This window comes from Plectropomus leopardus, chromosome 4, assembly GCF_008729295.1.
Source record: "Plectropomus leopardus isolate mb chromosome 4, YSFRI_Pleo_2.0, whole genome shotgun sequence".
NCBI classification, from domain to species: domain Eukaryota; kingdom Metazoa; phylum Chordata; class Actinopteri; order Perciformes; family Serranidae; genus Plectropomus; species Plectropomus leopardus.
Window position 1 is genome coordinate 9,005,661 of NC_056466.1, and position 27,727 is coordinate 9,033,387.

The 27,727-nt window shown below is 40.6% G+C and overlaps 1 protein-coding gene across 1 annotated transcript; it reads left to right on the top strand.

Moving 5' to 3' along the window:
- Positions 1 to 1,734: 1,734 nt before the first annotated feature.
- LOC121941543 (insulin-like growth factor-binding protein 4) lies at positions 1,735 to 19,635 on the top strand. The gene is made up of 4 exons (XM_042484360.1): positions 1,735 to 3,551; positions 14,601 to 14,764; positions 16,474 to 16,599; positions 19,492 to 19,635. Exons 1-4 carry the CDS (start codon positions 3,194 to 3,196, stop codon positions 19,627 to 19,629), a joined length of 786 nt encoding a protein of 261 aa, XP_042340294.1. The 5' UTR covers positions 1,735 to 3,193; the 3' UTR covers positions 19,630 to 19,635.
- Positions 19,636 to 27,727: the final 8,092 nt, after the last annotated feature.

The window sequence follows — 27,727 nt, forward strand, 5'->3', positions numbered from 1 at the left end:
TTCACGCAGCAGAGTAGCAACACCAGTGGTTCAGATTACTTCTTACAGTTTCCATGATCATAACATAAATACTCATTTACTGAACTTAAACATGTTGAGTCTGTAACACTTTACGTTCATGAGTGAAACAAAGACCTGATTATAGGGGTTATATATCATCTCAGGCGTCCACATGGTTTGTGACTTGTTTCCATTTAAGGAGCTATCACTCCATCTTGTGGACAAACTAGAAAGCTACTTCTCTATCCAACCTCTCTCAGCCCAATCAATAAAATAAGTCTGTACAAACTAGAATGATTAAAACAAACAAACAAAAAAAAACCCAAACACTTGTACTGTAGCTCCTTAAACACATTTTTAAATTTTTTTGTTTTTAATTTGGGTGGGTTGCATGTCCAGTTTTGATGATATTTAGCTCTTGTTCCTGCCAAGTGTGAATGTACTAAAGTTGTTTTGGACAAAATCATCTGCCATATTAGTGTAATGTAATAATGTAATGTACAAAAAATGCTATTATTTAAGTTAGACCCCAACTTTAAATTTCAGACATTAATTTTAAGGACATAAATAAATCAACTCTGTAACTCACTACAAAAAAACTTCCCAATAATAGCAAATTAACATCACGCAATTTCTTTTGGCACTTTGAGCACCATAAGCTGAGTGCCATCTAGTTTCATTACTTTTGAGAGAAAGCAGACATCTCAACAGCCGATATTTCCAACACTCGGCAACTCACACCAAAACAATCTTGATTGATAAATGGCACTACTGGTAAGAGGAGAAATGTGTGTTTTTGATTTTGAGTTAAACTGTTCATTAAAGGCAGCAACAACAAACAGCAATGTCCTCGGTTTGTCTCTGGCCAGAGACTTTCGATGCAGATCATTTCCTATCTTTCTTTCCCCTCATATCCTGTAATTTCGTTTCACTTTAGATAAATAATACAGACGTGAAACGCCCTGAAAAATAAGGAAAACAGATTAAACCTAATGAAAAGTATATTGTATATTGTATCATATCAAAAGATCCATCTTTTAGTCTGTTACAAAGATTGGTGGTGGAACACCGAACTACAGATGTACATGCTGAATATATTGGCAAATACCAAAAAACAGCATTACTAACTAGTGTTAACCCCTGAGTGACACCCGGAATCCCCCCCCCCCCCAAAAAAAAACACACACACACACACACACACACACACACACACACTTCATTTTGCAATAGTATTGCATAATGACAACAATAAATCCTCGAATCCTTGAATCACTCTCATGGTAAAACACCTCATAAATGACACATAATGAAACTGCTGGCTCTCTCACCGGACCAGCAAGCACCTCCACTTACTACCAACTGCATTACTACATTGTCATTACACTCGTTTGAACTATTTACTTGAAACTGAGCAGATGTATTTTCTCCTTCAAGTGTTTAAGCAGAAAGTGGCTACATCACAGCAAGGCCACTGATATCTTGATTCTGACTGTATACCGAGCAGAGACCGATGAGGAATCTCGGTGCCGTGTAACTAACAACACACACAGCGGCACCCACCTGAGTGGTGCACGGCCTTGTAAGGCTTGGCTCCGGCCCATGGCCCGCCTATGGCAACCAGCTACCAGGCGGAGGAAAAAAGCTGAAAGAAAGCACACTCACAAAGGCATTACAATACATGCTGGGTTTCCATGGCAAAACGGAGGCAAAGGAACACAGGAAAGAAAAAAAAGAGAGACGTCGACCAATAAAAGCCATGATTCAAAACCTTAAAGGCTGGGTGTGGGGCATATCTGCACACACAGGCAAACAAGAACAAAGTAACACGCTGATTTACAGACTCCTTCATGATCAGAAACACACACATGTAGAATAAACTGTCCCGGTTTACAGCGTTGTTAAAACTTATCCTGCGATCCCACTGGTGGGAGGCTTTTTTAGGACCGGTGGGGGCAGGGCAGCAGAGACTAGGGGGGGTTAGACTGTCCATTTGCCTTTTATAGCTGCCCACTCCAGTTAGTAGCAAGAGAGAGAAAGAGAGATCTGGGGGCCGACATAATGAGGGGTGGGGGGGCAACGGTACAGAATGGACTGACCGCTGGACGCACACGTATGCAAACACACGCTGGGACCTTGGTGAGGGAGCACGCATGACGTTGTTTTGTTGTTTGAACAATGTTTCGCCCCAGAGGCACAAACATGTGAATTGGGCATTTGGGGTTGATTAAAGTGGAGCAGCACTGATGTGTTTTTTAGTTGTTGTTTTTATTATGGGCGTAAATGTTTCATCAGTGCAAATCAATACACCAAGTGATTGTCGCATGCAATAAGTATGACTGAAAAGAATAATTATCAGAGAGTGGGGAGGGACAGAAGTGTAATCTGTGTGTGAACAAGTGAGAGGGCGATTCAGCGTTTCTTTTTTTTTCCTCAGCGTGCACTCAGGATTGAGAAAGGACAAGTGAGGGAGAGTGTATATTAGCTTGTGTGTCTGAGTAGTAGAGAGCTAGAGAGTAAGACAGAGGGAGAGAGCTTTTGCCTGGCTTTTCTCTGCTGTGCCTTTCAGCTCCTCTCTCACTGTAGAAAGAGGCGTGTCCATGGACCAGTATAAAGTCCAAGGAGAGCCACTCATGTTGAGCCATTCTCAGGAGCGAGTCCTTTACACTGCACACCAGCAAGAGGAGGAAACTGCAGCTGTTACTTAAAAAACGCTGGCTTTTGATGACCTGCTTTGGACACTTGTAGACCAGATTTTTTTGGGTGTTTCATTAGAGGGCGGGCGAGCCTCTGGACTTAAAGGAGAGAGCAAGACTCACCTGAACACAGTGGTGGATATACCTTCCTGCAACTGTTTCATTCCAACACAACAAAAACTAGTTCTTATCACCACTACATTTGCCAGACGAGCAGATCACGAGCAGGCTCCAATTTCGGCGCTGTGAAATTGAATCAGAGGAACGGAGAGGCAATACAGCAGAGGCATTGTGTCTCTGCAATTGAAACACTAACCAGCTGAAAATATCAAAGACTATCCTGGACAAAGCGTTCCTCTCAAACCTCCCTTGTTGCTCTAAAATCTGCTTTTGAAGTTGAAAGTGATCAAAAGCTGCACAACACTCAGAGGAGAGGGAAGCAAAAAAAGGGGGAGCATACGCACGAGGGCAAAGGATTGCGTGCAGGTGCCGGGGCTGCCATGGTGCGTGGAGGTGGCGTGGCAGTAGCTCCGTCCTGCTGGAGCCTTTGGGTATTTGGCGCCCTGTCGCTGGTGGCACTGGGCTTGTCGGACCAGGCCATACGTTGCCCGGTGTGCTCCGAGGAGAGGCTGGCCAGCTGCCGTCTGCCAGAGGGCTGCGAGGAGACGGTGCGAGAGCCCGGCTGCGGTTGCTGCCCCACCTGCGCCCTGCCAAAAGGGGCTCACTGTGGCGTCTACTCGCCCCGCTGTGGCACGGGCCTCCGCTGCTACCCACCGCGTGGTGTGGAGAGACCACTGCACTCGCTGATGCACGGCCAGGGGGTGTGCACTGATGAGAGGGAAGTGGAGGAGAACTCAGGTGAGAGGGAAGGGGTCAGAGAATGTGTGTGAACTGATGATAATACACGTCTTCTTCCTCTTCGTTGTTGTCAATTACACTTAAAAAATCACCAATGCCATTACAAGACATTTGAAATCTGCAAATGTCAAGATGCAACTGTCAATCATAGCTCAGCAGGCCTCTCTAGACCTGGACTGGCGTCCCTCTCGCCCTGCGGACCAGAATATTTTCTGTCTCCGCTCGCTGGGCCTTACCTGAGCCGGGCAGGGTCAGAGTTGGGGGGGGGGGGTGTGACAATGTGCTGCTTGTTTACCCTAATCTCGGCTAAGCCCTGAACCAGAGCGTGCACACACACCAGCTCCTCACGCATGGCCTGATGGGAGAGCGCACACAGTCCCTCTGCTGTCTTGCGGCCGCTCGCTGTGAAAGGGGCCCTGCTGTAAGACGCAGAGCAGGCTTCAGAGAAGAGAGCGCTGTGGTGATAGCTGAGGTGGGCGTGTGAGCATGTGAGTGTGTGTGTGTGTGTGTGTGTGTGTATGTGTGTGTGAGGAGTTTCTGCTGCATGTGTCTGCACTCTGTATGGCGTGCAAGTTAGCTGCCTGTTTTAGTGCAGGAAATTTGGTTAATGCATATGGTGACATTAACAATTTCCCTTTCCCAGCAACTCTTGGGTGTGCAATTACCATGCCCATGTTAAACTGAGACCCTGCAGGTAGTCGTGCAGTGCAATGCATTGTGGTGGGAATGTGAGAGAGAGTGTGTGTGTGTGTGTGTGTGTGTGTGTGTGTGTGTGTGTGTGTGTGTGTGTGTGTGTGTGTGCGTGTGTGTGTGTGTGTGTGTGTGCGTGTGTGTGTGAGTGTGTGAGTGTGGGGTGTGTGCGGGTGTGTGTGTGTGTATGTGTGTGTGTTTGTGTGTGTGTGTGTATATGTGTTTGTAATGGGAGGAGGTAATAAAAGCTGCTGTATGAAATGACTGTAATGGAGTGTGGCCAGTCTGGGGCTATTAGAGCTCTCTGCAATCAGTAATTCACTTGGTGCTCTTTCATGGACGCCCCCATTCCTCCTCCTTCTCCTCCTCCTCCTCCTGCTGCTGCAGCAGATATCTAACTCTTCTTCTGTCGATCACACTCTTTTGGGACGGCTCCTCATTCTCCTCCTTGTTGCTGCATTCCTCTTGCAAAGAAGAAAGTCTGTTTCCACTTTCACACAGTGGGACTTCTAATATTGCATGTCTTATCTGCACATCCAGTTCACTGCTCTGACGTTCTTTCTCCTGATGAAACAGCCTCTACTGTTTGTCTTCCTCCGCTCTTCACAAAGGGAGTGGTGTTGATTTCCATTATGCCATATGAGACAATTGTTAAAATGTGTCGCAGACAAGGTGGTTCTTCCATTTGTTCCAGATTATCAACTAACTGGCCCGGCGTTGCTCCCACTGAGGCTCCCAGACAGTTACTGGTAATCGCAGTAGGCTATCAGCTAGTGCCAGAACACCAAAGATTTGGATGAACTTAGCCAATATAAAACTCCCAGGACTCTCATCTTCACTGCAGCATCTGTTTCCCCTGGCCCTGGGTGCAACCCCCCCCTCACACAACAAGCCTTCGAGCGCATCGCCCACCGCGTCCAGCTCCTTCATGAGGATGAGCTCATCGGCACTCTTACTGCCAGAGCTGAAATGAGAGCCTTCTGCTCTCTGTGCAGGGCCAGCATAGGTTAGGCCGGCACATAGCATGACTAAATGGAATCAGAAAGAAGAGGAAAGCTGTTCAGAGCGTGATAAAAACGGAGGGCTGTCTCAGCTTGGCCCGACTCAGTCGATCCACACTGGTTTATCTTGCAGAATGCACTCCCCGAATATTATTTCTGGTCTTTGATCCTGCGTGTGTCCGATCCACTGGCCCGGAACTGGGTTATAGTGCACTGGGGAGAGTCTTGGGTCTTTTTCTTCAGGGCGGGGCGGCAGTAAATGGAATATTTTTTTGGAAAGTTCATAAGTTTTTGCTTCTGGTGTTCTGTAATCTGAGTGCTGAGTTCTGTTTGCCTCCGCACTCCTTCTCACCCCTGGAGCCTGTCATAACAAAGCGAGGAAGCTCTGCCCAATAAATCTCACTGTAAATCAATTCTTCTGGGCAGCAGCTCAGATTCGCCGTATAAGAATGTTCAATGTAAACCATGGCAGCGGAGAGACAATCAGAGAGGCATGGGGGAGAGGCGAAGAGCAACTCCAGTCACAAGCAAGAGATTTCCTTTGTGGCGCATTCACCGTACTTATGCATTATTAAACAAGGGGGTGCATCTCCTGAATACATGTCTGACACTGCCCCACTCCTAGCAACAGTGAACATACTAGATAAAAATAGAAGAGGGTTTTTAAAAACCAAGAGAATTCATAATGAAAAGGACCTGAGGATAGAGGCAGATCTCAGCTGGTTGAAGGGAATTTAGGGTGTTCAGGCTAATAATTACAGCTCTGGGTCTAGATTCTGCAACATAGCACTTGTTTGTCACTTCATTTTAAGGTTGTCTTCTAACTGCCAAGGAAAAGAATTAGCTAAGGTGAGGTTACTCAGGAAATCGGGCTGGCAAGAGTTATCAGTCCATTTCCTTTGGTCCAAAACTATGTATTTCTCTCTCAAAAAAGCATCAACCTTAAGGCTATTCTTGAACCAAATTTCCATAGCAACAACAAGCACTACCCTGCATCTTATGTCAAGGTCTAAGACAGCTTTAGTGCATCCTAATATCTCATTCTTAGAAACCCCTCTCTATCTTAATTCTTAGAATAAATCATCGTGCATGTGTTGGCATACGTTCCCGCATTCCTGCCGAGTCTGCCCCGGAGTCGTATTCAAATGCGTCCCTCCGACAGTGAAACGGATATTATTTACAAACTGATACAGATGTCAGATATGAAAAGTCTTACACCAACAGGCACCGAAGGAGCTGCATGAATGAAGCTGTCGATGGAGCCCGGCTCTGTCCAACTACGCCCAATTTACTGTGACGCACGCAGGTCTTTATGAAAGCAGCATGCTAACCTAGATTTTCCTTTCCCTCCTACGAGCAAGGAGTCCTCAGCACGTTTTGGGAGTTGTGAAGAGATGTGTATGCATTTTCGGGATGCTGTGTGAGGATTTTCCCTCTTTAAAGCAGATGTCCCTTAATGTTGTGTATTTGCTTTCTTTGGGTTGTACAGCACATTTGTACAGCTGGGGCTCTCGTGCAGGAGTAAATGTGATTAGGCCCCTCCGAGTGTTGGAGCCGGGAGATACATAAACAATCCAACAATGTGTTGGCCATGAAACAAGCCTGATCTAAGCAGGACGGTGAATCCTTAAGAGCTGAGATTTAATGTAGTAATAAAATCAAGCAGTCATTTACATGTCATAATAATTGAGATTTTTTTTGTAAGTGTATTTTTGGAGCAGTTGTCACTTATGCCTTTAAATAAAGATTGAATATTGTATCTGTTAGTAATGGGTAACAGAGCAAAGGTCAAGTCTAATCTACAGGAAAAAGTGTTGGCATTACACATTAAATTAGATACGTTAAAACTTTATATGGCTAACGTGGTTAGATTGGTTATGGTTAGGAAAAAAAATTTCAGTACCCGGTTTTGGACACACTATCAGAGCTGGAAAAGCAGCTATGTCTTCGTATAAATGACAGCTTTTCATTAGATTATCCCAACAGGAAACGCAGCCATGTCCCAGTAAAAAAGAGCAATGGCTCGCTACAAAACATCCTCGTCTTGCTGCCTGAAAAGCAGCTGGAACAGGCAGCAGGGACTCGTTAAGAAACAACTGGTTTTGTTGTTTGATGGTCTCGAAAAGTGGCCTGCACTTTGGCAGCACAGGCGCATTGCATTTGTATGTTATTATCTAGCAGATGACTTTTCATTTCAACAACCCTGTGGTTAATGTTTGGTTAGGATTAGGCACAGAATCACTTAGTTTTAGTGAAGAAAAGATCATATTTTGGCATAAAATACCATTTCTTGGGGGCTAAAACACAACTTGAAACATAATAATGCCTTGGTAAAAAACCAACTGCTTTCAGTGGCACTGTCCTCGATGAAAACATGGTGGCGGGTTGCTGTAAAACACTAACGTTTGGCGGCTAAAACGCTGCTGGAGGAGACAGCAGTGACTCGCTTAAAAACAGCCGGTTTTGTTATTTGTCTCGGACAGTGGCGTTCACCATTCCCTCCACAATGTTGATATGATACATAAAAAACATGCAAATGTAACATGTTTGTGGTTTACAGAAATGTACAATGCAAACATTTTCATCTGGCCACTGGGCTGCAAAGGTGCAACACCCCTTCACTGGCCCATACAAACACTGCAGAACTGACTTCCTCTCCATGCACCTCCAGTAAAGACCCTAATCTTGCACATATAATAAAAGAACAATCCATTCAAAATTAAGTTAATGATGTAACTCAGAATAGTTTGACCTAATTCACTGCAGCTCCAAGTTTCTCTCTATTCATAGACCTTTTCATCACATGCAGCAGTTGTACCATGAGTGCATCAACAAGTGATTTATGGCTAAGATGACCCAATCTCACTATGACAGCATTTACTTACAGATCTGCAATACAGAAAATCTACAAAACAAGTAGTGATGGAGTCTGCCCTATTGAGTTAAAACCCTAAAGAGTTAAAGATGATATATATCTCAGTTCAGTGTATATTGTTGAATAAGTGACACAAATGCGAATGTCTTTCAACACGTTTTATCTTGATGAAAAACAGGATTGCTTCCTAAAGACTGAAGAAACCATGAATCTCAGGGGAGGCAGTGAATGTGGGAAAAACCTCACACTGCACTCAAGTTCCCAAAACATGTTTTATTTTAATCATGCATGTTTTGATCCAAAAGATTTTTGTCAGGATAAAGAATAATGTTTGTTCTGATGATGATCCATCTGGATGAGTTTCTGCTCAACCCTTTATTCATATTTTTTTTTCTCTCTGATCCACACCTGCGTGTGTTATGTCTGGCTTATTAAACACAATAACCGTTTCAAGTCTTTCAAGCTGAAATATTACACATTTCTTCAAAGTATAGTCATCCAAATTGTTGAAAATAAATCAGTTGCTAGAAAGCTGCTTTGGCTAAATCATAGTTATGATAGTTTTGTTTTTGGCTTTAGTTTCTGTGAACTCTACAGCAGCAATAATAAATTGGATATTCTCCTAAATATAATAAATAATACTTGTGAAATTCAAACAATATATTCTGTAGATTAGGTTTGAAAGTAGGCACGTGTGCTTGTAATTATTTTCAGATTTGCAGCTGCTAATTATTTTCTTCCCCTAAAAGGGTAAATCAGGACTAAATCAAAGGCGACAGTAAACTGCTGCTACTCTGCTGTGGTTGGATTTAAACTCACAAACATGTCATATTTCTCCATGTCTGTTTTGACATAAGTTGGATGGGAAGTCGCCAAAGCAGCATCAGTCAGTGCAGCAGCAGGTTTCCGTTTCACAAAGTTGCCTTTGTGATTCAGTGTCGATTTAACCTTCTATCTTTCTTCTGACACATGACACTGTAAAGAGTCACAACATTTCCATTGGCCCTCTAACAACACATGCTGGTAGTGTTCTTACGACTGCACTAGACATAACCTCTGATGATTAACTGATTCAAAGAAATCCTCTGCCTGGAAACCAGGATCCAGTGTTGACTGGAGAGAACAGTTTTTTGGTAGTAAGCCTAGTTGACTTTTGAGCTCCCTTCCAGAAACTGATGAAAAAAAAAAACCCCACGGTGTGACACAAAACACAAAGTGCAAGCCTCTCAAAAGAGTATTCATTTTTTAGGGGATTAGTTGCTGTCAATATAATCTAATCTATTCTATTTAGTGTAGTAGGGAGAGGAAAAATGTTTTTCTGTCTCTTGTGAAACTGTGAATGTAAAAAGTTACATTTTAAGCCGTAAAGAGCGAGTTTTGTGGACTGATATTGAGCCAAAATCAGGCTAATCCCATTGTTTGTAAAACATAAATGAATAAAACGAGGGCGCAGAAATGACCAACGACTAAGGCCTCAGTAATGGAGTTGATGCCTGTGCATTGAGCAGTAAGACAATGCGTAAGACACATTTTAATGTGTTGATGTGTTTGTGTTTTGGTGTTCTTGTTGGTGTTATTATAGTTGCGTGTTTATCTGACGACTGATGTACGGCACACAATAACTGAAAGGACAAATAAATATCTAAATAGCATATATTAGATGTATTAGAAGTGTAAATCTTAACAATACTGACTGCATCATTGCTCTGCTATTGCATTTCTCATTCTTTGTATTTTAGATATCTGATCTTATTTAACAGAAACAAATATCTTAAAGTGTAATTTAACACCAAGTGGAAAATCAATGTGTTTACTTCCCTTTTCACTGTGACTGGTTACATATATAATCATACCAGTTGCACCCGCAACCACTCCCAACAGTGATGTCACTGTGGTCTTACACACCATTAAAAGGACAGTTTGGATTTTTTTTAAGTTGGGTTGTATAAAGTTTTTATCCACAATCAATGTATTACCTACAGTAGATGGCAGTCGGCACACCCCCAGTTGCCAATGTGGACTGGGGTCAGCAGCAAAATGTATTTTAAAAAACTTTAGTCCCACAAAAAGTCCCACATGAAAATATCAATATCAGTTTAAGTGTACACTATATTGATAATATATTTAGCACTTTACCTTGCGTCCAGACAGCCCTTTCCTTTGATACTACCTTTTTTCAACCGTAAAACTTCTTTATTATTTCCTATTCCTATATTCCCTCTCTCTTTGGGTTAATACAATCTCCCACTGCAAAAATTCTCCATCTGTTTACTCTGGTCCACAAAGGGGTCCTCTTGGCTCCCCAGAGAACGGCATTTCTTTGTCACTGTCATAATCACTATTTTCTTGTATTTTTTGTCACCTCCATAAACTGCTGAACATCTGACCCAAACAGCCGATCTGCAGTGTAATACAGTGCGCGGCACAGTTGTGCTTATGCGTAGGAATATGGAAGTTCTATGGTCGAGGAAATGTAGTGCCAAAGGAAAAAACTGTCTGACAGAGAGGTAAAGCCGAGAAAATATGCTCAATCTGGTTTACACTTAAAGCGATGTTGATTACTTTCGGTGGACCGTTTTTTACGTGGCCAAAATCCATTTTGCAGCAGTACATCGCTTCGCTTCTGTGTCAGTACTCCTGCCACTTTTTCAAACTTAGGGCACACCAAACACCATGTACTGCGCTTCATACGCCACACATAACCTCACTTCACAAAATCCTTTAAAAACATTCACTGCTGCAAAATGAAAAGTTTCAACCACTTGAGGTTTAGCTATCTTATATCCATCTTTTACATCAGGGTTTTATTTTTTAATTTTTTATTTTAACCAAAATATGAACTGAGTGGGACATTTTACAGTTGAAGAACTGGTGCTCTAAAACATGTTCTCATATATCTTGTTACTTATTGGCTATAACATATGCTAATACATATATGTCTGTGATAAGCTAATATTGGCTGGTACTCCAGTTGGCTATGCCCTGTAAGGAAGTCGTACAGCAGCTCCTCTTAGTGTTTTCAAACTCAAATTAGAAAGTCTAATTTATCTTCCTCACTTCATGATCCCGCTGTCACTATCCTTAGTGTGTCTGTGCTAAATGCAGCACAAATGATATGCAACAAAAGGGTGCATCTCAGGTTTTTGTACAAAGGTCTCACATAGCAGACTCCCTGTTGGCTTAGATCCAACACTGAAGTTAGTGGAAGTATAAACTATCGGAAACTACTCGCCAATCTCGCTGCGCGTAACTAAATATTTATTTAAGGAGGATATTTGTCTTTGGGGTTTACAAGTTCAGCTTTAAAGCCACAAACTGTGGAATTTGAAATCTGACAACTGCTTTAGTTCCTTAGGTCACTGTTGTGCAAAGAAAAGGCAAATATTTAAAAAGTAGAGGTATTTTTGACTTGTCATAATGTACATGAGATCATGTAAGTGTAATGAACTTGTAAAGTGATGTGTTCATCTCGAGGAGAGAGCCTGCCAGTCAGACTGCTCTCTCTCTCTCATCCCACAGCGAATGATGCTCACACGTCTGGTGGACAGTGTGACAAATACATTTGCAAGTGCGGCAGCTGATATGTGACAACAAATACTTAACTAAGAACTAGAATGAGCCAGAAATGCAGCTTATTGTGTAATAGATTTGGAATTTGTCAGTTAAGTGCTAACATAATGGAGCTTTGTGTTCACGCTGCTGTATTGATCACTGCTGTATCACAGTAATTATACGTAACAGCACTGGCTATGTGCTAATCACATGCTGTACTGTCCTCACTAGAGGCTATTAAAATAAGACTTAAAGAAGATTTCAAAAATGAATTTGATGATCAAATTAACCTGTGGATTAATAAGCAGTGGTATTTCTTTATGTCTTCAGTGGATCTTGTTGTCCTAGTTTCAGCTTATTAAAATGCATCAAAAGATAGAAAAGACAGGTAAAGGCTGTTCCTGATTCTGCGTATGATTACAGTATGTTTACTCAAGATATACCCTTATCTTAGCTGTGCACCTGTGACTGCCAATGCACCGCAGTGTACCAGCTCTCGGGCTGATAATGCACTGCAGGAATTATATTTCAAAAGCCAAGAGCTGCTGATCCAAATCGAATGAAACCACACAGAGAAGTGGCAACTTCCTCCATTGAAAACAGCAGTGGTAGCAAACAGGACATGCCACCCCTGACCCACTTATAAATCACTTTGGCTCGCACTACGAAAAGAGCGTGGAATCGGAAAAGTGTGAACTGGCGAAAGAGGAGAAAGAACAACTTGGAACAAAGGAAACAGCTGAAACCCTGTTGGGCTCTTGTGGAAGAAAGTGCTGATGAGCTGGCCCTTAACAGCAACAAGACTAAAAATACAAACAGCCAAGAGACACTTCCCCCCCAGACAAGCCGAGCCAAGCAAGATGACTGTCTATGAAGTTTAGAGAAGCACGGACGGCTTCAAAATCCTGTCACTGAGCTGTAAATTTTTTTTTTTAAATCTTCACCAGAAAATGGCGCAGGATCAATATCCTGAAAGCACTGGCTCGAGAACTAGTCCTGCAAAAAACAAGCTTGCATTGGTTTGGATTGTGTGCATGTGTGCCTTCGTGCATTGCACTATAGACCTGAGAAAAAACTGCACATTGCACATGATCAAGGGGGCTACTGGGCCACCTTCATTGTCTCTTTGCCAACAGCAATTAACCGAATGCCTGGCAGTGACCTCAGATATTAACCAGAGCTCAGATCTGGTTCAATGATCAGAGCGAGAACAGCTTCAAAACGGTAAAACTCCAGTTTGAAGTGCTTTGATTCCGGTGCCAGTCTGTAAAATGCCATGGGTTATGAGCACAAAGAACAAGACTCTGCCAAGTCTTACAAGCCATAGGTGAAAAAGCAGCATGCATGTGCACAGAGAAAGGCTCACACAACCTTTATTCCTCATTTTGCCCATCTTGTGTCCCCCAGCCACCAACTAGTGCGCGCACGCACACACACACACACACACACACACACACACACACACACACACACACACACACACACAAGCTCGCAGTTGTGCCCACTTGTGACAGTGCAAATACCTTCTAACAACCTCCATCTGGCACTGAGTGAGGTTGTTGTGGAGGGGTGGAGAATGGAGAGGGAGGGGGGCATTTCCTGAGGAAGCAGCTGGCTGCCTGCAGGGCCACAGAGCTGCAGGATTATAGGGATGCAAAGGTGAATGTGGCACAGACCACAATGTACGGAGGGTGGCAGAACAGGGGTGGTATCGTTTAAAAAACCTCAAAACTCGTGGCATGGCTGTGGTGCAGCAGTTGAGGGTGAGAGCTGAGGTACAGATAACCCCCCAGAGCGGGAACACGGCTCTGTGTCCTTGAGGTTAACCTGGCCTCATTTTTAGCCTACATCTCACCATGTTCAGCTGTATGGGATGTTATGTGGAAGGACAAGGAGGAAAGGCAGAGCTGTTCCTGCTCTATATCTGACACCCAAACTAATCATTAACATAAATGAAGGTTGCCCTAAATTATGCTTACATCATTAAAATGTGATATTATTGTGTTGCATTAACAATCATGCCCTACACAAGCACTATGGATGTTTGCAATAAACTGTTTTTGTAATAAATTTGACATTGCAGTGTCCATCTTGTTGTTGAATTTTAAGGGAAAATTCACCCCAAAATCAAAAATACATATTTTCAATATTTCCTGTAGTGCTATTTCTTAATCTAAATTGTTTGGGCGTGAGTTTCTGGTTGAAGATATAAGCTAGGGTTGGGTTGTCTGCCTTCTCTTAAATATAATGGAACTATCTGGCACTCAGCTTGTGGTGCTCAAAGTGCCAAGAATACATTTCAAAAACTCAACAGTAATGTCTCTTTCCAGAAATCATGACCCGGTTACTCAAGATAATCCACAAACCTTGCTGTGAGCAGTTTCATGTAGGAACTATTTCTTTCTAATGAACTATGCATGCCAACAGTAGCACTGTGCAGAAGGAAGCGTGCATCTACTCATGGACGAGAGGCTCGCGCTTGTGACAGCACCAGATGTAAACATTTATGGGGTCCTCCGTCGCCAAGCAGTAATGTTAACTAGCTCAGTGGTGCTAGGTGAGCTTGCGGTAGACGCACACTTCGTTCTGTGTGATTATGCGGTTGGGAGGTGTTACTTGCTAGAAAGAAAATAGTTCCTACATGAAACTGCTCACAACAAGATCTGTGGATTATCCTTAATAACTGGGTCATCATTTCTGGAAAGAAACATTGCTGTTGAGTTTTTTGGTACCACAAGCCGAGTGCCATCTATTTCCATTACATTAGAGAGAAGACAGACGTCTCTGTGGATATCTCCAACACTCAGCAACACACACCAAAACAATCTACTATTGCTAAATAGCACTACAGGTGAGAGGAAAATTTATGTTTTTTAGGTTTTGGAGTGAACTGTCCCTTTAAGGAACTAAAGCATTATTCTCATCCTTTAGCTATGGACAGGCAGGATGAGATCATCCCTGAGCACCCAAACAACAGCAATATCCGGTGCAGTCCACAGGACAAGCGCTGCATACAGAAGACTCTGGCACGACACCCTCCAAAGTCCACAAATCAGAGAAGCAACACAGCCAGAGAGGAGACCAAGGCGGCACTGGTGAGAGAAATAATCGTCTAACATCTTATCAGTTAAACAGAAAACTCTGCAGCACATGCCTCAAACCCCAGCAGGTGTTTCACATTACAGCTTTATAGTTCCAAAGCCACAAGCGCAACAGTGAGGTTATAAATGTAAAAATTAGTTATTTACAGACCGTAACCTTTAATTGCGGTCTTGCAAAATAAAGTACAGGTGTACACTGACATTAACATGCAATTTGCCGTTTTAACATTGGCAAGAGCAGGATTATAACATCCACATTAATCACTAACAGGTTGGGTTTTACCACATTTCAGTGCATTCATTTAACACAGGAATGTGTTACACGAATGCACAGCTATGCCACAGCCTCCCACTTATAGATTTTTTTATGTTTTTAAAGACTTTGTGAAAATGCAGTTGGACTGGCTGCGCAGATTGATTGAAAAATGTGCCAGTCACATGCAGTCATTAGTTGGCTTGTGGTTTCTATGCAGCTGATCCTTAGTCCTAGTTACATCTACATGGACTTACAATTGAAGGAACCAAATAGACAGAGAGGATGTTGGCATTGTACGTTTATGCAAACCACGGATACATTACATTTGCATGCTATTATTTAATGGATACATTGAAAGGTTATGTTTCAACAAAGCTGTGTTTAATGTGTGGTTAGGTTTCGGTACAATTACAACTTGGTTATGGATAAGGAAGGTTCATGTCTGGGCTTAATAAATTCGGTTTAGGTGGCAGAATCCCCACTGGAAACACAGCAATCTCTAAAAAAGAAAACATTCTTGTAACACTATCCCCACCAACAAGTCACTGCAAAACACCAATGTTTGGTGCATGAAAATATGCTGGAAAGACAGCAATGACTTGCTAAAACAATATTAGTTTTGTTGTTTGCTGGTTTTGAGCAGTGGTCTGCAGCTTGGAAACATCTTGTCTGGGTGACACTCTATCCACCATCCCCTCCACCATCTGATGACAAAGTTAGCTCACATATTAAGTCTCTTCAGACACATTAAATGTGACACATATGAAGCATGCAAATATAACACGATCGTGGTTTGCAGAAATGAACAATGTCAATATTTTTTTAATGGCGAATGGGTTGATGTAAGGGTCCTAAAATTTCATAGTGTAAAATTAAAACTTTTGTGACTCTGGCCAATACCCTTCAATTAATAAATTAAAATGTGTTATTTCAAAAACATGAAGGTTGGGAAAATTTAAGTTGGGAATCCAAAAACATTTCCTGTTTTTCCAGTTTGCCTGGTGGCTGATTTTTAGATTTTAGTACCTCAACTTTGTCTCTCTTTTGAAAAGCTATGAAGATGCAAACATACAAACACATTCTCATTATAAGGCGTCACAAAATCGCCGCTCTGTCAGTGGACTTTTGCATCTACATATTACACTCTGGGCATCCTCCTGCGTCTGCTGTTGATGTTCCTGGATGCCCCGACCATCGTTGGGATGTCAACAAAAGCACATGATTAGGAAAAAAAAAAAAAAAATGAACATCACAGTTTGGCTCTACATTCATTCGAGAAGCAACCACTGGGCACTGTCCGTTGGCGTTGGTATCTTATGCTGAAATGACTGACAAAGCAGCAGTATTTGACGACTTTAGAATGGGACTTGGCTGAATATACACATGTCTACATCTGGAACAGTGATGATGTTTATAACCATTATATCAAAACTGATTTCTCCCACAGGCTCCATGCCGTGCTGAGCTACAGAGAGCCTTGGACAGATTAGCATCAAACAGCCGCACACACGATGATCTCTTTACAATCCCCATACCCAACTGTGACAAGAACGGAGACTTCCACCCCAAACAGGTCTGTGACATCAAACACACTCGTTATGAGCTTGATTGAATTACTGAGCCGACCACTATTTGGCCGTGTCTACTGGTGAACTGTGAATCTCTATTATGAAGCCAAAACAAATAAAAATGCCTATCGTCATACTTCAAACTGTTCCTTCCAAACTGTGGGCCAAAACACAAAACATGCCTGCAGCCGATGAAATGTGGTCTTAGTAGTTCAAGATCAACAAAAAAGTGTCTCCAAGCAGACTGTCATGGCGATGCCAAGACCTTATTTTCCTAAGCTCACATGAAAAGTGTTTTGAAAAGTTTCTTTTTCAGGAATCAAGGGTTGAACTGCATGTGTAACGTGGTTTCCTGTAAACTGTTAACAATAATCACTTTATTGCTGTGATGGATGCAATTAGCTTTTGGATGCAGTTACTTTTTTTGCTATTCTGTCTTTGCAAGATTGGGCAACTATGCAGATAAGAGTGAGAGAATCACTGAACATAAAACCAGAGATAAGAGTGCTCTGACGTGAAAGTGCAATCAAAGCAGCAGACGCAGAGTCAGTGATAAAAGCAAAGCTCTGCTAAGGCAACAGTCATCAACAGTCTGAGTTCTGCTGATTGTGTAACGTGGTTAAAGTATCTCTGCCTGTTTGGATTCACAAGCATCTGTTTACTGTTTAACTAAAAACTGCAGTGTGATAAAAACCCTATTGGGCAGTAAAGCAAATGTCGTCAGGGACAACTGGCAATCACTTCATGGCAGGGTTCCTCTGAGATTGTTAACAGGTCTTGGAGGCTTTTTTAAAACTCTAAATCAATACAGGAAAAGTGCAAAATCACCCAATAAGTTCTGTATTACAGGAACTGTAAAAATTCACAGAAGGAGTCCAATAATTTATTTACTTGAAATTCTTATTGTTACACTCGACAAAACTTCATTTGATAATTTATGCAGGACAAGTCCAAGTGCTGCAAAACAATGAAAACATCTTTAAAAGCTTAGAAATCAGGTCTGACATCATCTTGGAGGATTATGGCCCTGCCGACAGAGCATTGACTGCTCTCTCAAGACAAACAAACTAGTCTGTAACCTCTTACCTAGTGCTTAGTTTTATATAAACCTGCATTAATTGATTCTTGGGGGCAGCGCAACAGGATGTAAACAAAACCCAAACAAAATGATAAATTATCACCTTAACCGAACACATTACCAAGCAGTTTCCTATTTTCACATACAACAGAGATGGAGCAACGGTAGCATTCACTGAGAGTTGAATTTGGGTCCACCAGGCAAGTTTAAGTCCAATATTCAGTCTCTTTCAACTTTGTTTGTCTCTTAACCAACTCTCCAAGGAAACATCTGTCTCTTTAGCTGCTCCATGCTGCACTGTGCTCACCAGTTATGCCTACCATACACCAAAAGACATTGGAAACACTTTTTTAAGATTAAAGTCTAACACCATCTCTCAACTTTGACCACAACTAGATTCCTTTTGAGATTATTTCCCATCCTGCGCCTGGTGAAAACTTTTCCCCCAAACTCCCTTTAAGAAATATGATATATTAGCAATTCCTTACATGTCCCCAAAAACACATAACTTTAGAAACACAAGATAACAAAAAGTGTCATGTGTCAAAAGTATTCTTGTCAATTCAGCATCCATAAAATCCATATTAAAATAAACTGGATCTCTGTACAAACTTTAGGATTTTTTCACCTTAGCTGGCTACCAGCCTCCATTGGTTATCTGCATTATTTTAGTGGGAAGAGACAATGGGAATAAGAGGCAAACTGTTTAAAAAAATGTTTTTTCACTAAAATAAGTGTTAGTTGGTAGATCAGTATGTCAAATTAAACACAGACTTGTGTTCACTGCATAGGTCCACCAGCTTCTCCTTTTCCATAGTTCAGGGGAGCGAAGATATTTTTATGCCTTTTGTACCGTTCGCCCAATTTGCTGCTTTCTCTCAGGAGATAGCACATCTAGCAGTTGTTGACAATGAACTTAATTATACTTATTTATCATTGAACTTCAGTATTTGCATGAGCCAAGACTAAAAACTATGATATTGTTAAACATATTTGATTTTGTCAGAACATCAAGATGAGAGAAAGACTGATTTGAGACAGCTCAAGTTGAGTTTTATGACCACCTTAAACCAAACGATCGAGATCACGAGAGTGTTACAACTTAAATTTAGATATTTAAACGTTTTCTGTTACAGTGAAATTACTTGAGAAGTCATTCTGTGTAAGGCCGGCTTTAGTCGATCATGTTGTCAGTGTGTTGTTGGTGCTGTTGGTGAAGCCCACTGCAGTCAAAAATACAATGAAGAGAACATCAAGACCAAATCAGTAAAGTTGAAAGAAATGATTGAAAAAAAAAATGCTAAAGCTCAGTGACGCTTAACCCTTTCAACACCACGCGTCTTGTGCTGCACTCAGACACCTTTGACAAGTATTTAAACCTTTGAACTGTGAACAAATTGGTTTTATTTTTTTCAAGATCAAAGAAAAAAAAGGAAATGAGCAATTTAGCATGAAATATCCTGCAAAGTGCATGAAATTAGTAGATTTAGAAAATGATTTTTAAAAAGATAGGGAGTGTTTTCCAGAGAACTATATTTCTAATTATTACAGTTATTTATTTAAAATGATTTGCTTGTACTTCTTACTAATTTCTGGGCCATTTCTTTTAAGTTGGTTTCAAAGGGGTAAAGGGAGCGGAGAGTCGTGCAATAACTGTCTGTACGTTTACCATTATGAGTAACATCTTTCACATTACACACAGTAATTTTATCAATTGTTAATATAAAATATATATAATAGCAGCTCTGATATTTGAACCTCTACTTAAAAAAGCTGTTTAATATAACTACAATATCTTAGCTATGTTTTCTGCCCACAGTGTCATCCTGCACGTGACGGCCAGCGTGGAAAGTGCTGGTGTGTGGATCAGAAGACGGGCATGAGACTGCCGGGCCCGTTGGAGCTGCGAGGAGATCTGGACTGCCATCAGTTAATGACTGCTACCCTGAGGGATTGAGGGGTGGAGTGGCCGTGGGGGGTGGGGTGGGGGGGTGCAGGACCAGCTGAATCTACTGGTGCTTATTAGTAGAACTACACAATGAAAGGACTTGGCTCTGAAGCCTTGCTTCACCTGAGGCCAATGGTACTCGAGCCTGCGCAACAAAAAAGGAAACCATTGAATTGAGTTCTTTTGCTATTTTGTTTCTGTGTGTGAGAGTATGTGATCTCTGAGTCTTTTGAGCACTTGTTGTGTATTGTTTCTACTATGTGAACTTAAGACTGACAGTCTTTAGACACATGCGCTTTAAAAGTTACAGGTGGCAGAAAAAAACCCTTCCAATAACAGTTGTAGTTGTGATCTTTGTTAGAGCGCAGAATGTGTTGTTTTCTCGAGTCTAACTTCAGTAGGGTATTCTTGAAAAGTAAGAAAATGCATCGACCCCCATCAGACAGGCAGACCTGAGATACAACGGGAGCTGTTTGTATTATTCTCTCTGGAGCAGTACATCAGTTGGACTCACTGCATCAGGACAATCCAGAAAGATTGACAATTAAAGGATAGCGTTCTAAAATTTTCACACAATTTGTGTAGTTAGTTGTAACATGTGGCTCTTATTCTACTGTCCTATATGTTGTAAACCTCACCCAACTGTTAAGTAGGTTAAAACAAACACAAGTCCAGTTAGGCGTCGACACAAGAGTAGCAGCAATACAAGATGGGATGAGCACAACAGATAAAGTGAAAAACAAACAAACAGGGGAAACAAAGCGATGCAACAATCCCCTGCTTTGAGTTACCAAATGATAAGCCATAGCTTTTCACAACATCAAGACCAAAGTGAAAAGTGAGATTAGTCCGAACAACTGTATCTCTGAAAGGCCAGAGTAGATTTGCTTCATCACCCCGTGGTTAACTCTGCCTCCTCTTTATGCCGACGAGCTCTCGCGGTCCAGAGGGACTGGCAGCATAGCAGGACTAGAAACTCTGTACACTGCTGATAGGATAATCTTATTTCTCCAGCTGGTGCTAAGATGCCAGTGTGACTTTCATGTTTGTGTGAATATGCTTCAACATACAGGATTTCTCTCCAAACAGACTGCTTGGCAGAACTTTGGTGGTGCTATATACTGATTGTGCCAAAATACAAAACACACAAAAACATGGCTTCTGCACTTTTTGGGCATTGTTTAAGATTGGAACAGAAGACTGGGATTTTCAGGAAATGGAGCAATTAGCATCGGCAAGTGTGAGGATCACCTAAATGTGTGGCCATCTGCACAAGCTATTGGAAATGGCTGTGTTCCATGTTTGTTTTCAATGTAATTGTTAAAATGTAAAAGCAACATCCCACGTTGGCGCTGCACTATCACTGCAGCGGACTGGCTGAACATTGGCCAGTGTTGAAAATTGCAGGCGTGATGTGTCTTTAAATATACAAGCAAAGCATAATAAGCTCTTATCAGCATAGCAACACCTAGTTAACATGGAACTTTGAATGGAGGATGTGTAGCAGTAAAGATAGCTATGTGGAAACCAGAACTTCCTCTGTTAATCTCACAACAACTTTCATATCGTCTATAGGTCATCACACTAATCATTAAAGGAGTGTATTACCAGTGCAAGAGACGTAGCTACTCATCAGATTTTTCAGATACCGGAGACGAGACTGGTGATATTCTTATAGCTATTTGATTGTACTGGTGGCATGCACTATGAGTTTAGGGCAGAGTAGCAGGTTTAAGCTAATGCTGGTGTTTGTCAGCACCAGATATGGACAGCCTGCTCTATCTGTCCCCTGGGACACTTTGGTTATTATTAACTCAAGCACAATTCACCCTGTGTGGATGAACAGTCATTATGTGACAAAACAGCATATCAGCATAAATTTCCACCTAACAAATTGTCGGTGTGTAGATTACAGTGCAGTACTGTCAGATATTTTGACAGATAATTACAGCTACTGTCAAATAATGGATTTTTATAATGGTTCTTTTTTCCTGTCCACCCTCTGATTTTGCCTCAATGTCAGGTGAGCTTTAAATAAGAGGATTTGAACACAACACACCAGAGATGTGGACTTGAGTCACAAATTTGATGACTTTAAACTCGACTAGATAAAACCAAAAAAGACTTGAAATTTGAATCAGACTTTTTCACACCACTGACTTGTGACTTCACTTTGACTCCAGCCCTTTAAGCTGTAATATATGACCCCTTGCCTCACGCCCAAAGATTTTAAAGTATGTTCTTTTAAAAGTGTGCCACTGATCAGTTCATTTCAACTATCAACATTTCAATGAAACGTAATTCATTCCCAGCAAGTCGACACGTAATTCCCCAGATCCACTGAATTTAAACCAATCCAATCATGTTGCAGGAGAGAACCACGAATAACTAACATTACATTACTGAGTGCCATCTGGAAAAAATGACTGCTAAGATAATTTTACTAAATTTACAAAAATGTGGTGGTCAACAAAGAATAACTTGCAGAATGCAAAACATGGGTTAAAATTATGGACAGAGATGCACCAACTTCCAATAAACGTATTATCAAATAAATGCAAAATTTAAAAAAACTTTTGTACAATTAGCGTCTTATTTATCTGTTGTTAGAATGACATGACATCTGTAAAAGACTGAACCATGACTTGTTTAACACTCAGAACTCAAAGTTTAGGACTTGGGGCTTGACTTAGGATTTAGACTTGAAACCTACTTGTGACTTGCAAAACAATGACTTGGCCCCACCTCTGTAACACACTGAAGCAAGATTCATTAAGTTCCACACAGACATTATAAAAAGTGCCATGTAAACTATTATTATTTTTATTATGCATTTTTTGCACATTTTCTGTATTGAATTTGGGCAATTTTTTCCAAAATACAGTGGTATACATAATAGTGGGTCTGAGAAAAATAAAAATCCTCTAGTTTTGGTGCTTCTCTCTTTTGGTTATTGTACAAAGTAGGGGTCAGCCGATATTGTTTTTTCGGGGCCGATACCGATTAGCTAATGAGACTGACAAGCGATATTTGGAACATATGCATTTACAATAAAAATATTTCTGTCAATATTTAGAATTTGGAATATGACAAATCCAACACAAACTTTGTTTAAATGCCTTTAGCAAATGTGTAATCAAAACTGAAACTTTAAACATCATACAGCAAGTTCCCGGCAACTTTTTTTTATAAAGTCAAGTGAAAATTTAAATGAAAAAAAAAGTATAAATAAAAGAATAAAGAAGCTGCCTGAGTTTTACAAAGTAAAAGTTTCACCCATGCTGACACTTTCTTTGCACTTTTTAATTTATCAATGTATTATCAGTGATCATTAAAATAAAATGATGATACAGATAATCAGCAAAATGCCAAATATCGGCCCCAGGATTTAGCTAGGGCAAGAATCTGTCGACCCCTCGTACAAAGTAGCGAGAGAAAACGTTCAAGAGCAGCAATCTCAACCCACCTGACCTTTGTCTTCTATCATTTTTCTACAAAAAAAAGTGTGGAGCATTAATAAGTCGACAAGGTTAGTCATAATAAACTACTGAAAAATAGTCTAAGGTAACGTCTTTTCTGGTCTCTGTGTTGGCCAAGTTTTCTGTCATATGCTTTTGGTTCCCAGATACAAACAAAACAAACAGTAAGGCATTCAATCTGATCACTGATGAATGATTAGTTTGCTGGAAACAGTGTATCACCACCTGATGACCACTTTTACTTGTCATTAAAGGAAGAAATGTATCCAAAGGTAGTTTACCAAAACACAGACATGGCAAGGGTGGAGAATCATTGCTACAGCTTAAAAATGTCAAAAACCAAATATCCTAAAACTCATTCCAAAGACTGCAAGTGAAGTATCTGCAGACGTCAATACTCATTCAGTGAACTGCATGCACATAAAAAAAGGTTCCAGCAAAACCCTATTTTATCATTCATCAACTAATGATGTGTTACTAAACACATTTTTCTGTTTTTTGTAATCTTGCAGAGAGATGGCAAAGGGTCATGGCTTTTTAAAGGCCTTCTAACTACATAAACGGTGTATTTAAGCTATAGTATGTTGCTTGATCTCTAACTTTGCTGTACTGAACTGTAATTGCATTTCTCGAGAATAGACTGTTCCTGTTTGCCTTTGATATTATCTATTAATGTGTAGAAGATATAAAGTAACGTTTGCATGCATACAATTGGACTGGAGTTGGAAACAGCGAAGGTTTGTGTATCTTGTCCAGAACTAGACTGTTATACTAAAACACTGAAATGATCAAAGAACTGAAATATAGAGTTTCAACCAATTAAATGATCAGTCACATTGTAAATGTTTACCTGATGAAAATGTACACATTGTAATACATCAATTAAAACACTTTAGAAACTATAATTATGTTGCTGTTATTATTAGTAGCAGCTGTAATATTAGTAATAGCACTGTTAGATTTTAGCTTATCACAAATTAGGGGTCGACCAATATTGTTTTTTCAGGGCCGATACCGATTATTAGCAGTTAATGAGACCGATTACCGATAATTGGAACCAATATGCATTTAGAATTACAATGAAAATCTTCCTGTCAATATTTAGAATCTGCAATACAACAAACTCCCACACAAAACTGTTTTTTAGTGCCTTTAGCAAAGGTTAAATCAAAACTGAAACGTTCAACATCATATACAGTAAGTTCCCTGCAACTTTTTTTATTAAGTCAAGTAAAAATTTAAATAAAAATTAAAAGATAAAATAGCTCCCCTAGTTTTTTCAAAGTAAAAGCTCCTCCCATGATGACACTTTTTCGCACTTTTTAATTAATTCATTTTATCTGCGATTTTTAAGATAAAATGCCGATACAGATAATCAACAATACACCAAATATTGTCCCCAAAAAGCGGCCAGGACGATAATCTGTCGACCCCGTCACAGATATACTGATCCCAGCAGATACAAAATGTTGGCCAAAACAGAAAAATGTTGGTTCCTTAGCGTTTTTTTAGGTGTGGGTTAAGGTGCTATGTAGCACCACTGCCATTCAAAACAACCTCTCATGTTTCTTAACAAGTTCTCTACCAGCCCTTTTCTCCAGTAAACTAAACCAAACGAAAGTTAAAGAAACAGTAAAGAACCTTTTCAGCCCCTGTATTGTTTTCTTTAGAGGTTCTCTACATCAGACTAAACTAAAGCAAGCTGAAGAACCAGTGGGAGAACCTTTAAAGCTCTATACTTCTAGTTCTGTAGCATTGTTTGACAAAGGCACTTAGCAGCACCTTTAAAAGATGGATGTCATACAGCACATATTGAAATGTCATGCTGAAATTTTAATAGATTTTAATGACTTCAAAACTGGCTGGAACAAGTTTTCCTATACTTTAGCTTGTATTACATACACAAAATACTAAAAGCACAAATAAATTTAAAAAATGAACTTTAGATGGACTAGCCATAGACAGGTTATTCTATCAAAAATGCATTCAATATCTGTAATAAGGCTATCCACAACTGTCCAAAGGTTTTGGTCCTTTTTGGGAGTGTTTGTGTCTTCTTTATTCAGTTTCAAATGTAATGCATTTTTATGTGTTTGCATTGTTGTTTTCAGTTATAACTAATACAAATGTAACTACCATTGATGTTTTAAAACTTACTTAATATTTGTTAACTGATAGGTGTTTTCTTTTTTTTCCACACAATTTTCATAAAATATCTAAGTTAGGTAAAAAATGGTGGTTTATGTAATGTGTTTGTGTTAAAGGAGAACTATACCTATAACCCATACACATCAATCCTACGGTCTAAGACAGTGCAAAAATATTAGTAAAACTCACATTTGTGATATCATAAAGTGTAACGGCTGCTTCACAGACAATAAACTGTGAAAGATGTTTTACATGATGCTGAGAAGACTCAGGGTAATGTTCTGGGTATATGGGTACATTTTCTGTTTCAGACCTGAGAACACAACAGCAGAATAAAATTCGTTTGGGTTTAAAAAAGAAAACAAACATTCTGTGGGTTCTCAAAATCAGGCTCCCATTCACTGTATATAGATCAGCTCCAGACTTTATACCCTGTGACGTCACAAGTTTGAGACTTACTTTGTTTCTGTTTCTTACTGTGAGAAAGAGTGACTCATGTTCACATATACTGATTTAAAAAAAAACATATTGGAATTCCTAATTTAGGTGGTGTTCTTTAAAAAGAATATTTGACGACATATGCAAATATACAAGAACATGTTGTTAATCAGATTTTATATGGATACTGATGCCGAGACAGCAGTGGTGTTATCAGAAGAGGTAAGGATATGTGACTACTTCTTAATGATGGGATTTGCTGGGTGAGTGTGAAGTACAGCTTTGTCCACCTTTGAGCTCCAAATCAGCAAAACGTAACCAAAGCAGCTGTAGATACTCTGACACAATCAAACAGGAAACAAACCTTTGGACAAAAGGTTGCAGGTGCATGACTATATATTGAGTTGTGTCCCAGGATGCACTTCACATCAAAATGTACAACGATTGGCATGTGAAAGAAAACTCCTAAGCTTATCAGTTTTCTTGCCTCTTTCATCACACGGTAGAAAAGATCAAATTGTTGCCTCCAGGACAGAAGAAGAAAACTAAACTTTCACAGCATTGTTGATCAAAGTGCGACCTGCAGGACAATAGCTGCTATTAGAAACATTTTGTGGAGCCCTGAATATGATATGGAATGCATGAATTAAATTTTTATCATTTGTGGGAAATTTCAATAGCTGCCATTTAATACACTACTCAGGAACTGCAACAAACTGTGTCTCCGTAAGGGCCTAGACACACCAAACCGACATCTGAGAACTGGAGGCTACAAACCCAGCTGGTGCGTTGCCTCAGTGTCTCGGCCAAAGAGTTGCACGTGAACACACCGCAAAGACTGCAAACAACGGGCAACAGCAAATATGTTCTGCGCCTGTGTAAGAGGAAATAACTCTCCACACCAGCAAAGTGCGTTAGTCTTTAAGCGTCATTCAAAAAGGAAAGCCAGTTAGCACATGAACAACACAATGCAATGTTGCTGTCAGTGGACATTAACACAAACCATCAGGAAATATTTATGCTAAAGAGTTAAAGAATCTTACCTTACATGACAAGTTTGTTTTGATCTCACACCCTCTTGAGTTTAGCCTTTTGTTTACCATCCTCACTTTCGTTTCTCTTGTCATAGGCTTAGCTAAACGGCCAATCAGAGTTATTTCATTCACCAATGGGCTCCAACATCACTGAAGTTGAATCAACATGCTGAATCGGTGTGAAAAAAGCTGATGAGTGTCAACGGGGGCCAATAGCACGGGACACACTAACACATTCTCATCCTCAGTCGTCACCTATTGCCACTTTGCAGTCAACTTCCACATCATATTACATATATATTATATGTTAGGTGTCCTTCTGTGTCTGCTACTGACACAGGATGTCAACACAAGCACATGGTTGGATTACGCTGCACGTGGTTATGTTTAAGGCGACAAAAGCACTTGGCAACCACCACCAGGACGTTGACAAACACAAATGCTGCCACAAATAGTTTGGATTTGAGGAAGGAGGCACATGGTAAGGTGTAGAAAAAAGCGAATACCAAACATGAAAGTCCTGGTTTGTTGGACCCATCCACCACCCCTTCCGTCCTATGGGTGCTGCCCAACACTGACTAACAGCCGACCGTGATTTGGTGTGCCAGGGCCGTAACAAGCATCTGTCAGGGTAGGGATGATAACTTGTAGAAAGCTACTGGTTACATGGCAAATAGTAACACCTCATGAATGTCACAGGAAATAAATTCTGACATCAACGCTAGAGATCTAAGGGCCCCCAGTAACTCACCAGGTTGAGCGGGCGCCCTACATATAAAGATTAAGCCCTTGCCACAGTGGCTGAGGTTGAATTCCAAATCAAATAAAGTTGAAAAGCTAATAAAAAAAAGAAAGAAAAAAAAATCAATGCTAGAGATCTTCACCACAGTTGGTGACTTCAGTGGATAACTCCCAATGGCACCTTTCCTGTGCAGCCCTCAATCACAAGTGGGCTCCCCAAACTGGCGCTAAGTCAACAAAAACTTTTTTTAAAGTGAACCTACAGAT